The following is a 10,682-nucleotide window of genomic DNA, read 5'->3' on the forward strand; positions in this document are numbered from 1 at the left end:
AATGGAATGAGTCCAAAGAATAACTCCAAGATGCATGATGAGGACAGATATTGAGTGGTCCCTAAATATTGCCTTATGACTCCAAGGGGATCCACGTTTCAATATCTAGAGTCTGAGGAACATATATAGGGTCCCTTCTACCTCCTCATGGAAGGAAGAAAAAGTAGACTTTTATTTTATCTCCTCTCTAGGTCTGTCTGGACAGACTAAAGAAGTGTGATCTTTTAAGGGTCTGCTCTTGTCTTCTAAGGATGTCCCTTCCCCATTCCCATGAGAACAGCTCCTTCTTCCAGCCATCAGCTTTCCTACTGATTGGAATTCCAGGTCTGGAAACTGTGCATGGATGGGTCTCTATCCCTTTCTCCTCCATTTACACTGTGGCTCTCACAGGCAACTGCCTGATCCTGCTAGCTGTGAGGAGGACTCCCAGTCTGCACCAGCCCATGTATTACTTCCTTTCCATGTTGGCTCTCACTGATATGGGTCTTACTATGTGCACACTTCCCACAACCTTATCTGTGCTCTGGTTTGACTATCGCCACATAGCCTTTGATGCCTGCTTGGTCCAGATGTTTTTCCTCCATTCCTTTTCTGTTGTGGAGTCTTCAGTTCTTCTGGCCATGTCATTTGACCGCTTTGTGGCCATCTCTAATCCCCTGCGCTATGCCTCTGTCCTTACCAACAGTGTCATTGGCAGGATCGGAATGGCTATTGTGGCTCGTGCCACTGTCTCACTCTTTCCTGTCCCCTTCTTGCTCAAGAGGCTGAACTTCTGTCCTAGAAAAATCCTTCTGTCCCATTCATTTTGTTTTCATGCAGATGTTATGAAGCGGGCCTGTGCTGACATCACTGTCAACATCCTATATGGACTCTATGTAGTGCTGTCTACCGTGGGTATTGATTCCTTGCTAATTGTTCTCTCCTATGGGCTCATCTTACATACAGTGATGGGTTTGGCCTCTCCTCGAGAACGGATTCGGGCCCTCAACACCTGTGTTTCCCACATTCTGGCTGTTTTGGTCTTCTATATCCCAGTAATTGGAGTGTCCATGATCCACCGTTTTGGTAGACATGCACCCCCCATTGTACATGCCCTTGTTGCTTATGTCTATTTGATTGTGCCCCCTGTTCTAAATCCTATAATCTATAGTGTCAAGTCTAAGCATATACGGGAGGCTTTGCTCAAAATGCTAAGGAGAAAAGACCAGGGATGATTTGGCTGTGGAACAGTTACAGGAACCTAGAGATCCTTTGGTAGTGGTGGTGGTGGTGGTGATAGTGGTGGTGGTAGAGTGAGTACAATGGGCAGGCAGTTAGCACCATGGAGAGAAAATCATTATTTTTCAATCTTCTACTGGAGGGAAAACACAGAGGGGGAGACTCCAAATCTGGTGGTAGAGATATAATTCCAATCATCAGGCAGATTGGATATAAGATTGGATATAAGAGGTTCCACTGGATGGTGCCCTTCTAGTTTTTCATTTATGATTCTGTAAACCCTATTTAATGGATGAGAAAGGATGTAAGCCCAGTTAATGGTTCAATGGAGTAATTATCCTCCCACATAAAGTAATCTGAAAGCCCAAAAGTAAGAAAGAGAGAGCATAATGAAAAGAGCCTTAGTCTTAAAAGCTGAAGATAAAGGCTCAAGTGTCTGATCTGAAATTTATCAACTATGTAACCATTAGTTGGATACTAGACCTCCTTTGGCCAAATTTGCATTATTGAAAAATGCAGCTATTAACATTCCAAAAGTCTAGACTCTCATAGGAGTTTTCTGAAAGCAAAACAACAACGACAATAACAGCAACAGTGGATTACTGGTCACAAAAACCAATATAAATTCAGGGCAAATGACACACACTGGTCTGTATCTGAAAATCTTATCGGGACCAATATCTGATAACTTTTGGGCTGAAAACCCCACTTGTAATTTATACTCCTATTAATTCCTTGATACATGCTGCCACTACTATTTGACTCAGAAATTAAGCGTCTATACCTCTTTCTCATTCCATATTTAAGTCAACTGAGGGAAAAATCAAGTTCACAACCTCTTCAATATGTAAAGAATTAAAGTACTAATTACTCACCTAGTGAAAATTTCCCCTATGCCATGTTGCAGAGCCCATTCCTTTATTCTCATGTTGTCTGGCATGACCTATTCAGGATACTAGAGCTAATCCACAGTTCTCTTACTCCCTATTTCTAGTCTGGAATTCTCTCTCTTTCCAATGTTACTACATTCAGGTCTTAGGAACTTCCTAACTTCTGGAAGCTTAACCCACTCTTACACTGGTAATTCATCATCATGATCTCAATCAAAACACTAATACCTCAGTGTGTTCCAGTTAGCACAAAGCATTGTAATTACTATGCCATCTATCAATTAATCAAACATTTATTAAGTGTCTACTATGTGTCAGGCATTGTGCTAAGCATTGGAGATACAAAAAGAGACAAAAGATAGACCTTGACCTCAAGGATCTAACAATCTAAAACTAAGGTTAAACTCATACTAAACATAGATTCATTTAGCCTGTTTCTGAAATTAGGGAGGCATGACAGATAAACTGAAAGGAAAAACAGTAATGTAACAGCTGTTGCCAAAACTGCAGCATGTGTTTTCTACTTATGTCTTTGGTCTCAAGACAAGCTCTCTACAACTTTGCCTTTAACTAGTGCTGCCTATAGACAACAAATAGAAGCTTGTCTTCCTAAATCATGTCTTCCATTGCGGCTCTGTAAGTGACTACTTTGACAAGAGAAAAGGCAGAAAAGCAAAGGACTGTTTTGTGGTAGAATATTTTGGTCCTGAAAGATCTGGTTTCCCTATGTTTATCCCTGAGAGTCTCTTCTCTGCTGTTCAGCAAACTACCTGAGGTACTGAACAGAGATAACACCAAAGGGCTTGGTCAATTATGGTTTTATACTATGAAAAGTAACAGCTTTATTTCTGACGCGGCTTTTTGAGTCTTTTTCTGGTCTCTTTGGAGAGCCTGTTAGAAAGATGGTTTTCTGGCAGTCAAGAATTATGATATCCTGGCCAAGTTTATCACCAGGTTCACCCAAAAATTTCACACATACTCACTTTCATGTGTACCCCATATGTTTAAATGGGTTATTGTGAGAGTCAAATGTGGTACTATATTGATTTGCTTTCTATGCAAAAAAAATATATAATTGTGAGTTGTTATTTTCATTAGTTACATAGAGACAATTTTGTAAAAAAAAAATTGATATTGAAGCCAGGAAGACCTAAGTTAAAGTTCTACTTCTGATAAAAACAAGCTTGATGATCCTGAAAAAAACTCATTCAACTTCTCAGAATTCCAGGCCACTTTCAAAGACTGTAAGTTGCAGGAAGATGTGGACCTGCATCAGTGGAAGAAGTTTCTTCACTTGGGAATATTCTAAACCAACAAAATCACAGGTCTAATAGCACAGTAGATAGAATCCTGGACCTGGAATTATGAAGTCCTGATTTCAAATCCATCCTTGGACACTTACTAGCTATGTAACCATGGATATATCACTTAACCTCTGTTTGCCTCAGTTTCCTCAACTGCACAATGGAGATAAAAACGATTACCTAAAGGGCTGTCATTAGGATCAAGTGAGTTAATATTTTAAAGCACTTAGCACAGTTCCTGGCTCATAGTAGGCATTTAATAAATGCTTATTCTTGTACCTCCTCCGTGTCTTAAGTAACCAATGCAGGTTCCTGCAAGTTAAGAAAACTTGTATTCCCAAATCCAGAAATAGGATTCCCATCCACCTTCTCATTTCCCTCTATTTTCCTGATCTCCAAGAAAATACAGTCCCTAGCAATTAAAGAGTTAAATACCTCAACATTCACACTTGTCTAGGTCTAATATTGATCTTTAAATATTTGTATGTTTTATGGACAAAAACATCTCTATCAACCTGTTATCAGAGCAGGTAACTGGTTATAACAGTATAAATCCAGTTCAATTAGGTATTTAATATTTTGTGATCATGATAGTGATGATGGCAATATGAAGATGATGATATAGGTGATTTCAGTGATGACCGTGGAGACAATGTGCTACTGCAGGAAAACACAAGATGAGGGATGAAAAGACCAATGTCTAATACTATCATTTATTATGTGATCTGGGGCAAGTTCCTTCATTTCACTGAACCCAAATTTCTTAATAGGTCAATTGGAATTCACCTACCACGAACAATTATTTTGATTACTTTGTGAGCACTTCAATGGAATCATGATTACATTAACCTGCATAGAAATGGTTGTATGTATATGAAAGGGATTACAATTGTCATATCCTATAAAATTATGAAGACAGTATGAATGATAATGATGGGAAACAAAATTTCAGTGATGGTAATGATTCTTTTCAAGTGGCTTTGTTATTATGCAGATTATCAACAGACTTGATTATTCTTGTAACTGAGACACTGATGAGAAGTTAGTGCATCATGTTGAAAAACGCAATTGTGTAACAATATAATCAGTTGCATTTTATAACTTTGAAAATCCTTCAATAACTTAAAAGCTATTCAAATAAACAATAATTATTTTTATGAACTGTGTAAATAAAACTGTAGATGACTTTACTATTAAATACACTGAGACCCAAAATATTAACATTTTTTAAACTGTGTTCTTTTAAGCTTTTAATAGAATTGATCACTATATCTCTTCAGTATTCTAATGAACTCATGAGTACCTCAATATGATTAGTCCCTTCAACAGGTGAGATCATAAACCTACTACTCCTTTTCATTCTTTGTGATTCTTGTCCAAGTCTTCCCATAAAATTTCCAAAGTAGATCCATCAACATACTTGATTTAGGTCTTTTAACATTGTTGTGGCTACCAGTGCAGCACTTGGATTATTCATCAACTCTGCCTCACTTGTATCCCATGACTGATCCATCTTCTTTACTAATCATACTTTTCTGGGATAGTGTATTTTATTTTTTAAATTTTATCTTATTTTGCTTTTTGGAGGGGGGAAGGCAAGGCAATTGGGAGTAAGTGACTTGCCCAAGGTCACGTGGCTGGTTAAGTGTTAAATGCCTGAGGCTAGATTTGTACTCACATCCTCCTGACTCCAGGGCCAGTGCTCTATTCACTGCACCACATGGCCACCTCGAGAGTGTAATTTATGCCAATTATTATACAGAACTCATCATTACTAATATGCATCACAGTTTACCTAAATCTATCATGATCTTTTTAATTAAGTGTACTTTTGATTTTTCAGAGTTTGTGGTATACCATAATTCACAGCTATTTACCATCACTGGAAATTATTGACATGAAAAGATAGGGTTTTGTTTTCAGGAGCAACCTCATTTATTGAAAAAGCATTAAATAATAGATCCTTAGTGACTATAAATTTTAAACAAACTAAAGTTTTATAATATGATTTTCTTATAATATTATGTCTCCAAATAGAACTTAATCTCCATGAAACCAGCCCTCAGGAACTTCTTACATTCTACTCCTTGTAGTACATAACAGAAAAATGTATATATAATAAAATCACTAATTAATTTTTGAATTGAAGTATGAAAGAATGGTGATGATGGTCATGAGAGTGACCATGATAATGAGCCGAGGAGTGGACAAAACTAGGAGGGGACCAGCTGGTGACAATGCTAGCAATGAAAAACATAATCAGCAGGAATAAGGGGATCTGGGCTTCGGAGCTGAATATATTTATGTGCAGGTGGAGAAGAGGGTGTTGAAGTCTAGAGGGACTGTACAAATGAAAGGTGGAAGGTAAGATGAACAAAGGGATATGGAGAAGTCATGGATGAGATTGATTTGACTTCTTCAAAAGAACCAGGTTGAAAAGATGAATGTGAGTGGCTGAGAGAAATTTCAAGATTTTCCTCAACTAATTATGTCTTTAGGTGGGATAATGTAAGAGATGGAGCTGAAAGAAATAGATATCCACTCTTACTGTTCCCCATTTCTTCAAGTTCCTTAGTACTTTCAGAGGGTGGCCTGGAACAGACCAGAAAACTTCCCTCAATTGCCCCAGTGTCTAAACATACTCTTTCTTCTTCCATGGACTGTGTACAGGGAAAATATTTGTAAATTAAGTTTGTCTGAAAAAGAAAAGAAAATTAACTGACCACAGGGTTACCTTTCAATCCTTGCCTCATATGTGTTCTACTATGTCACCAATGTATCCAAAAACATAATTCCACGGAGGGGCAGAAATGGAGCAAGTAACCACATTTAGAGTTCTCAGTTCTTCCATTCCTCTTGGTGGTCAGCATGTCCAACTCTGCCTTGCTTTGTTCCTCAATTTTTTTTTCAGTATACCACTAAATATTCTCTTCCCTAAGCTTAACATTACTCTTTCATAGAATATCAGAGTTGGCTGAAACATCAAAGATCATCTAGTCAAACCCATATCTGAACAAAAATAACTACAATATCCTTAACCAGGAGTCATCTTTTTAATTTTTTTAACAGAGTCATAATTTCTGTTTAAAATATTCATAGAATGGAAATCTTCCAAGGAATTCATTTCTATTGTTGGATGGCTCTAAATTTTAGTATTAAATGAAGGCAATCTCAGCTTCTCTATACCTTCTACTCCTTGCAATTCTGCTCTTTGAGGCCAAATCAAAAAAAAAGGTCTTATCTCTCTTCTGTAACAATATTAACTCACATTTCTATTGTACTTTAAGGTTTGAAAAGCACTTTCTTCATAACAACCCTTTATGTGATTGGTAGTGAAACTATTATATTCCAAAGAGGAAACAAGATCAGTGAGTTTATGTGATTTGGCCAAGTCACAACTAGTAAGTAAATAAAGTAGGATATAAAGTTAGATTTCCTCCCTTCAAGTCCAGAACTCTATTGACTATACCATACTGCCTCTGATCCGCAACCACTGGATTACTTAAAGGAGACTTTTCATCTGTCATACACTCACTCCTCACAAAGTCCTCTCCTTTCTAGATTAAATAGTTTTAGAACACTTACTCATAGGACATAGAGTCATGGTAAGTTAGTTTGAAGATCTTCCCTGCCCTTTAATGGGCCTCACTTGGAGCCCAACAAAAGAAGCTTGCTTAGGGAAGGCTTGTTTTTCAGGAAGGCACACCTTTTGTTACTTTGTAATTAGGCAGAAGGTTACAAAGATTGTAATGTTTTCTGATCCTGGAGAAGGTGATTTATATATATACATATACACACCCTGACATGATGTTTTGATTTGGTGCTCACTTATGGGAAGAGTTGTGTGATTTGGCCAGATGAGACACTGGGTAGCCATTGAGCCCCCCAACTTTGAAAACCCAGATGTTATTGCTTCTCTCTCTGGTAACTAACTATGTATGTATGTAATGGTCAGACATCTAAAAGTCCTGCCTGTTGGTCTATGGAATTGTGTTATTTTCTATATCTGTATTTTTTGTCTACTTGTAATTTCTGTTTGTATTTTCTGAAGTTCAGGGAGCTAACTTTTTCCCCTGAACTATGTAACTGATATATATATATATATATATATATATATATATATATGTTTGATTAAAGTAAGGCTGCTAACCCTTTTTGAGTTGCTTTCCTTTAGAATAGCAGATCAAAGAACCTGTGCTAGCAGGCATCCTGGGTATGCTAGGGTGCTTGCTGCTACACAGAGTCTTCAGCTTGTCAATGTCCTTCTTAAAATGTAGCAACTAGAAATGAACACTGTTCTAGGCAGGTCTAATTAGGGTAGTATGCAGTGCAACTAGTACCTTCTTCATTCTGGACATTATGTCTCTTCTAATGTGGTCTAAGATGATAGTGTATTTTTTTTAAGCAATCGGGGTTAAGTAACTTGCTCAAGGTTACACAGCCAGTTATTTCTGGGTGTGGTGTTGAGTGTCTGAGCCCGGGATTCGATCTCCAGGTCATCCCAACACTGGAGCCCGTGCTCTTACTCACTGAGCCACCTGGCCACCCCTAAGCAATTGGGGTTAAGTAACTTGCTCAAGGTTAAACAGCCAGGTGTTTCTGGGTGGGTGCTAAGTGACTGAACCTGGGATTCGATCTCCAGGTCATCCTGATACTGGAGCTGGTGCTCTTACTCGCTGTGCTACCTGGCCGCCCCAATGACAGTGTATTTTGACTGACTGATTGTACTATTGACTCATCCTGCACTTATGGTCTACCAAATTCCCTGGATTTTTTATATGAACTTTCTGGTCACCAGCTCCAAACTATGCCACCCACACTCTGTCCAACACCCCCAGCTTATTCCCAGAACTTTGGACATGACCATAGCCATTGGAACAACCCTGGATTCTGAGAGTTAGTCAATAACATTTATTAAACATCTACTATGAGCCAGGCACTGTGCTAAGTGATGGAAATACAACTATGAAAAAGAAAGGTCCTTCTTTCCCTTAAGGTGATTAAAATTGAATGGGGAACAAGAAAGGTAAGACACAAAAGGAAACTAACAATCAAAGGGAAAGGACAGGTCATAGAGGGCAAGCATTACAGAGAAGTCCAAAGGAGTGCAGATAGGTTGGAAATAAAGATGTCGTTAACTTAGATGCTTCCTTAAATGGAGTTTCTGGGAGGAATTCTCTACCCTCTGATCCTGGAGATCACAAGAAGAGACACCAATGGCAGTGGGTACTAATGAGGGGTGAGTTTCAGGGCTGAAGAGATCATTCAGTATAAAGAGGATCCTGGAACATGGAGAAGCCCAGAGCAGTATGTCTAGGTGGGGAATAAATAAGAAAAATGAGCTTTTCCTTATATTATCAAGAGCCAGTTCTCTACTTTATTTCCTTGTTCTGTTTTTAATTCCCCTTTATATGCTATCTTCACTATCTCTTCTTCTTGCTTATATTTGCATTCCCAAGAATGGGAATATAGGAAAGAATAGAGTACTAATTATAATGCATGAAAAATAGTAAGCCCTTGATATTTTATTTCCTTCTCTCTCCTCTCCTCTCTTGTTTTCTCTTTGCCTCTCTTTTACTTTCTGTCTCTCTGTCTGTCTTTTCTCTCTCTTCTCTCCATCTTTCTGTCTCTCATTTCTGTGTGTCTGTATTTCTGTCTATGTCTCTCTATCTCTGTCTCTCTCTATGTATATAACACACACACACACACATACACACACATATACATATATATCCTCTCTTTGAATCTCTCTCTCTCTTTGAATCTCTCTCTCTCTTTGAATCTCTCTCTCTCTCTCTCTCTCTCTCTCTTTATCCCACCCTGCAAATTAACAACTCCCCTGGATTTCTGACACTGAAAAAACTCTCCAACCATATGACCTCTTAATATGATTGGCTGGTTCTTCCCCAAACCGATATTTTAAGGAAGACATTCAGGTCAGCTATTGTAATGGTAATTTGAAGACCCCTTTGTGTTGGCAAAGGTAGCAGGTACTTAGCACTTAGTAACTGATCAAGTTTCTGTTGGGAAAACAAAAGGTATGAACTCCTGTCTCCTGTTACTAATGTAACAGGAAGGGGTTGGCTGAAACAGGAAGCTAATGCTATGTGTATATAAGGAAAAACCCCAGAGAGGTACAGTCAGAATTTCTTGGGACCATCATCTGGTGGCAGAGTAGCTAAAGAAGAGAGAATTGAGAACTGAGCCAGAATTTGCTGAGAACTTGTGGTGGTGGAGCTTCTTCTGAACAGGAGCCAGGAGTCCAGGAGGCAGGAGCCCAGAAACCCAGGTGACAAAGGAGCCCAGGGTCCCAGGAACCCAGGAGAAGCATGATTGGGATGCTGAGACTTTGTCTGTTCTTCGATTGATTGAGCCTTGAATTCCTGGAAGCAGAAATCATGAAGGATTTGAGATGGACTAGACCCTGTGAACTTCAGTGTGGAGCAGGACCTACCTAGAGAGCTGGACAAGGAACTGGGAGCTGTCTGTCATTGAATCCAGGTGACAGTCTGGTGAATCCAGGTAGAATCTGGGACCATGGAACAAGATCCAGGGAATCTGAGAACCAGCCCCAAGTCAAGATGAAAAAACATCTCCCTGAGTATTGAGTAATGATGAAATTGTAGTTTACTAGTGACATAGAGGTGGAGGGTTTGTGCATGATACTTAGTAACTGATTGCTGAATAAGTGACTGATTGAGTTAATCAAGTGTGACCCATGAGTGGAAGATTTTGACTATTGTACTTTAAGATGATTGTTTTTTGTTCTAAATATTGTGACCACTTTGGCGAAAACTATGTGGCCATTTTAATGATAAGCTGTTGTGAATACTATATTTTGACTTCCTGTGATAAATTGTAATATTGTGAATGCTGTACCTTGATTTTCTGTGAATGCTTTGTTTTGATTTGTTATGGAATCAATAGAGTGTTCACTATACTGTGTAATCAGAATCTTAAAGGCTGTTCACAGCAGCATTCTTCTGGAAAGCTGCTCATGCATGGCATTATAGCTATGTCTTCCTTCCTTTCTAGGTTCCATTCTGACTCTCTAGACTTTCTCTAGTATGACGCCCGCCCCTCCCACAGTCTTGTACTTTCTTTATCCCCCAGGGTCTTCAACTTCCTTTTATACATTGTCTTCCCTCTTTAGAAGGTAAGCTCTTGAGGGCAAGGACTATCATTTTCTTCCTTCCTTTTTTCCTTCCTTCCTTCCTTCCTTCCTTTTTTCCTTCCTTCCTTCCTTCCTTCCTTCCTTCCTTCCTTTCTT

At 38.8% G+C, this 10,682-nt stretch overlaps 1 protein-coding gene across 1 annotated transcript; it reads left to right on the top strand.

The window, feature by feature from the left end:
• Positions 1-251: 251 nt before the first annotated feature.
• Positions 252-1,214, top strand: LOC138177701 (olfactory receptor 51I2-like). Its single transcript, XM_069108914.1, has one exon. It carries the CDS (start codon positions 252-254, stop codon positions 1,212-1,214), a length of 963 nt encoding a protein of 320 aa, XP_068965015.1.
• The last annotated feature ends 9,468 nt before the right edge of the window (positions 1,215-10,682 follow it).

The sequence above is a fragment of the Petaurus breviceps genome, unplaced genomic scaffold, assembly GCF_028583685.1.
Source record: "Petaurus breviceps papuanus isolate PSGF00001 unplaced genomic scaffold, PetGlider_PUasm1.0 90444, whole genome shotgun sequence".
NCBI classification, from domain to species: domain Eukaryota; kingdom Metazoa; phylum Chordata; class Mammalia; order Diprotodontia; family Petauridae; genus Petaurus; species Petaurus breviceps.